Below are 5,000 nucleotides of genomic sequence, written 5' to 3'. Positions count from 1 at the left end.
CCTGTGTTAATAGTCCTCAATGTCACCTGTTAACACCTCTCTTTGTTATAATTCATCTCTTTGTTATAATTCTAAGTTCCATTCCTATCTATCTTTTCAATGTCATCTGTTAACACCTCTCTTTGTTATAATTCTAAGTTCCATTCCTCTCTATCTTTTATATTTGTGGTTTCCTGTGTTAATAGTCCTCAATGTCACCTGTTAACACCTCTCTTTGTTATAATTCATCTCTTTGTTATAATTCTAAGTTCCATTCCTCTCTATCTTTTATATTTCTGGTTTCCTGTGTTAATAGTCCTCAATGTCACCTGTTAACACCTCTCTTTGTTATAATTCTAAGTTCCATTCCTCTCTATCTTTTATATTTGTGGTTTCCTGTGTTAATAGTCCTCAATGTCATCTGTTAACACCTCTCTTTGTTATAATTCTAAGTTCCATTCCTCAATGTCATCTGTTAACACCTCTCTTTGTTATAATTCCAAGTTCCATTCCTCTTTAACTTTCTTTTGTATTTTTGGTTTTCTGTGTTAATTGTTTTCAATGTCATCTGTTAACACCTGTCTTTGTTATAATTCCAATGTCATCTGTTAACACCTGTCTTGTATTTGTGGTTTCGTTAATAGTCCTCTAATTTTCTTTTGTATTTGTGGTTTGTTATAATTCATCTCTTTGCTATAATTCTAAGTTCCATTCCTCTCTAATTTTCTTTTGTACAATGTCACTGAACACCTCTCTTTGTTATAATTCATCTCTGTTATAATTCATCTCTTTGCTATAATTCTAAGTTCCATTCCTCTCTAATTTTCTTTTGTATTTGTGGTTTCCTGTTAATAGTCCTCAATGTCACCTGTGAACACCTCTCTTTGTTATAATTCATCTCTTTGTTATAATTCATCTCTTTGCTATAATTCTAAGTTCCATTCCTCTCTAATTTTCTTTTGTATTTGTGGTTTCCTGTTAATAGTCCTCAATGTCACCTGTGAACACCTCTCTTTGTTATAATTCATCTCTTTGTTATAATTCTAAGTTCCATTCCTCTCTAATTTTCTTTTGTATTTGTGGTTTCCTGTTAATAGTCCTCAATGTCACCTGTGAACACCTCTCTTTGTTATAATTCATCTCTTTGTTATAATTCATCTCTTTGCTATAATTCTAAGTTCCATTCCTCTCTAATTTTCTTTTGTATTTGTGGTTTCCTGTGTTAATAGTCCTCAATGTCACCTGTTAACACCTCTCTTTGTTATAATTCCAAGTTCCATTACTCTTCAACTTTCTTTTGTATTTTTGGTTTCCTGTGTTAATTTAATGTCACCTGTTAACACCTCTCTTTGTTATAATTCATCTCTTTGTTATAATTCTAAGTTCCATTCCTCTCAAACTTTCTTTTGTATTTTTGGTTTCCTGTGTTAATTCAATGTCACCTGTTAACACCTCTCTTTGTGTGTCTGTGGCTGCAAGGATTCTGGTGGCTCACTGGTTGGTCATGATGTCTCGTATATATGTATAAAACAACCTCTCCCTTCCTTGGCCATTAAGACTAACATATGAATGCTATTGATATATTAATGACAATATAATTATGTAACAAAATTAACAATAACTAACAGAAATAATCAAAATAATACAACCAAAATACCATTAACAATAAGTCCTTAATAAACGACCATCACGATAACTACCTTCTGTTAGTGTCTAAATCACCAGCGCCTTCCTTCCTCCCCCAGACCAGGATGCAGACCACGCCGGGGTGATGGGGGGCGAGGAAGAGGAGGACACCCCCCCTCGACGGCTGCTCCGGGAACCCCAGGGACTCGTCAAGGATGGGGTGGAGGAAGCACAGCCCACGGAGGGTAAGAGGAGGAGGAGGAAGAGGAGGAGGAGGAGGAGGAGGAGGAGGTTAAAATGGAGAGAGAGGAGTGTGTTGGGGTCTGTATATGTGTGTGTGTGTGTGTGTGTGTGTGTGTGTGTGTGTGTTCTTACCCTATGCAAAGTTAACTAATTCTCTCTCTCTCTCTCTCTCTCTCTCTCTCTCTCTCTCTCTCTCTCTCTCTCTCTCTCTCTCTCTCTCTCTCTCTCTCTCTCTCTCTCTCTCTCTCTCTCTCTCTCTCTCTCTCTCTCCTCTCTCTCTTCTCCTCCTCCTCCTCCTCTTCCACCCCACAGAATCCAGCAACGTGGTCACCGAGGAGGTTGAGAAGATGTCATCCGTGCTGTCAACCATGTGGCTTGGCTCCCAGAGTGGCTCCATCTATGTCCACTCCGCTGTCCGCCACTGGAAACGCTGCCTGCACTCCATCAAGCTGAAGGATTCTGTGCTTTCCATAGTGTGAGTCTGAGGGCTATTGCTGTCTTTACTGATGGCTTCATTGTTGATTTCCCTACTGGTGTTCCTGTCTCCATATCTTTCTGTGTGTCCTTCTCTTGCATCAGGAATTGGGACAGTACAGGGGTGAAAGAGTGGAGCTGATGGTTGACTCTTGCAGAAGGGATTGGGACAGTACAGGGGTGAAAGAGTGGAGCTGATGGTTGACTCTTGCAGAAGGGATTGGGACAGTACAGGGGTGAAAGAGTGGAGCTGATGGTTGACTCTTGCAGAAGGGATTGGGACAGTACAGGGGTGAAAGAGTGGAGCTGATGGTTGACTCTTGCAGAAGGGATTGGGACAGTTCAGGGGTGTGGGAGAAAGAGTGAGCGATTTTGACTCTGCAGAAGGATTGGACAATAGTGGGAAGAGTGGAGCTGATGGTTGACTCTTGCAGAAGGGATTGGGACAGTTCAGGGATTCTTAATTGATTTCCTTACCAGCGTTCCTTTTTCTGCATATCCTTCTCTGTTTCTTTCATTTTTTCCTTTTCTTCTTCTCTCTCTCTCTCTCTCTCTCTCTCTCTCTCTCTCTCTCTCTCTCTCTCTCTCTCTCTCTCTCTCTCTCTCTCTCTCTCTCTCTCTCCTGTATTCTTATTTAAATACTGTTAGTTCTGTTTCAATTCTCTTTATTTTCTCCCTTTTTCTTCCTTCTTTCATTTTCTTCCTGTCTCTCTCGGGTTTTAATTCTTGACTCTCTCTCTCTCTCCCTTCACTGCCTAATTGCTCTCTAACCTAACCTAACCTAACCTAACCTTACCTAACCTTACCTAACCTTACCTAACCTAACCTAACCTAACCTTTCCCACCCCTCAGGCACATCAAGGGTCGCGTGTTGGCAGCCCTTGCAGACGGTACGGTTGCCATCTTCCAGCGGCGCGGCGACGGACAATGGGACCTCAACAACTACCACCTGTTAGACCTTGGGAAGCCACACCACTCCATCCGCTGCATGCAGGTGGTCCACGGCAGGGTCTGGTGCGGATACAGGAACAAGATTCATGTGGTGGACCCCAAACACATGACCATAGAGGTGAGAGAGTGGGGCTGGTGCTGGACTCTTGCAGAAGGGATTGGGACAGTACAGGGAGAGAGAGAGAGACCCCAAACACCCAACACATAGAGGTGAGGGAGAGGGGCAGTGCTGCCTCTTGCAGAGAAGGGGACAGTACAGGGAGAGAGAGAGAGACCCCAAACACATGACCATAGAGGTGAGAGAGTGGGGCTGGTGCTTGACTCTTGCAGAAGGGATTGGGACAGTACAGGGAGAGAGAGAGACCCCAAACACATGACCATAGAGGTGAGAGAGTGGGGCCGGTGCTTGACTCTTGCAGAAGGGATTGGGACAGTACAGGGAGAGAGAGACCCCAAACACATGACCATAGAGGTGAGAGAGTGTGTCCGGGGCTTGACTCTTGCAGAAGGGATTGGGACAGTACAGGGAGAGAGAGAGAGACCCCAAACACATGACCATAGAGGTGAGAGAGTGGGCCTGGTGCTTGCCTCTTGCAGAAGGGATTGGGACAGTACAGGGATGAGCTACCTTACCTTACCTAACCTAATCTAATCTAATCTTACCTTACCTAATCTAACCTTACCTAATCTAATCTTCCCTCACCTAATCTAACCTTACCTAACCTCACCTAACCTAACCTTACCTAACCTAATGTAACCTTACCTAACCTAATCTAACCTTACCTAACTTTACCTAATTCAACCTTCCCTAACCTAATCTAACCTTACCTAACCTAATCTAACCTTACCTTACCTAAACTGACCTTACCTAACCTAATCTAACCATACCTCACCTAACCTTACCTTACCTAACCTTACCTAACCTAACCTTACCTCACCTAACCTAACCTGACCTTCCCTTCTCTCTCTCTCCCCCAGAAATCGTTCGACGCACACCCGCGCAAGGAGTCCCAGGTGCGACAGATGGCCTGGCTGGGTGACGGAGTGTGGGTGAGCATCCGCCTGGACTCCACGTTGCGGCTGTACCACGCACACACCCACCAGCACCTCCAGGATGTTGACATTGAACCCTATGTGTCCAAGATGCTGGGTGAGGAAGGCTGTTGCTCTCTGTGTCGCTACTTAACTCTACCTGATCCGACGTTTTCAAATTTTTCCCGCTCGTAACACTTAGCATTGTACTCATTTACCCGAACAACGGTAACGCTCATGAACACTAATTACTGGTACCGAATCAATAGTGTAAGACAGTAATGAATAATGAGTTAAAAGAAGCTAATGGAGTGTAAAAAATAAAAAGAAGTGTATCGTTTTGATCGAAGTGCCCGAGGGGAGGCCAGATTTGACCCCCCTCGGATCGAACAGGGTTAACACAGATTTATACAGCCAATACTTGTTCCTGTCTTGTTAATGTGATCATACTGGACTCTGACTAGAAAATTGATTGAGGTATTGAGAGCAAGTGATTTACATAGCCAATACTTGTTCTTGTTAATGTAATCATACTGGGACTCTTAAGTGATTGATGATGGTATTGAGAGCAAGTGATTTACATAGCCAATACTTGTTCTTGTTAATGTAACCATACCGGGACTCACCTATGAAATATATACTTGAACTTTGAGAGCTTGGAGGTATTGAGCAAGAGACCAGTTTATACCTAGGAG

The 5,000-nt window shown here is 43.0% G+C and overlaps 1 protein-coding gene across 19 annotated transcripts in view; it reads left to right on the top strand.

Moving 5' to 3' along the window:
• LOC126989037 (C-Jun-amino-terminal kinase-interacting protein 4-like) overlaps window positions 1–5,000 on the top strand; it is a 42,879-nt gene that overhangs the window by 26,780 nt on the left and 11,099 nt on the right. For all 19 annotated transcript variants that reach the window (XM_050847572.1, XM_050847587.1, XM_050847577.1 and 16 more), the window contains 4 exons: window positions 1,725–1,850; window positions 2,161–2,323; window positions 3,175–3,391; window positions 4,252–4,423. In XM_050847572.1, coding sequence (XP_050703529.1) covers window positions 1,725–1,850; window positions 2,161–2,323; window positions 3,175–3,391; window positions 4,252–4,423 — 678 coding nt within the window. The remainder of the gene's footprint in view (window positions 1–1,724; window positions 1,851–2,160; window positions 2,324–3,174; window positions 3,392–4,251; window positions 4,424–5,000) is intronic.

Source organism: Eriocheir sinensis, unplaced genomic scaffold (genome assembly GCF_024679095.1).
Source record: "Eriocheir sinensis breed Jianghai 21 unplaced genomic scaffold, ASM2467909v1 Scaffold103, whole genome shotgun sequence".
Lineage (NCBI taxonomy): Eukaryota > Metazoa > Arthropoda > Malacostraca > Decapoda > Varunidae > Eriocheir > Eriocheir sinensis.
The sequence above is the reverse complement of the archived record's forward strand: the minus strand, read 5'-3'. Positions and strand labels throughout refer to the sequence as shown.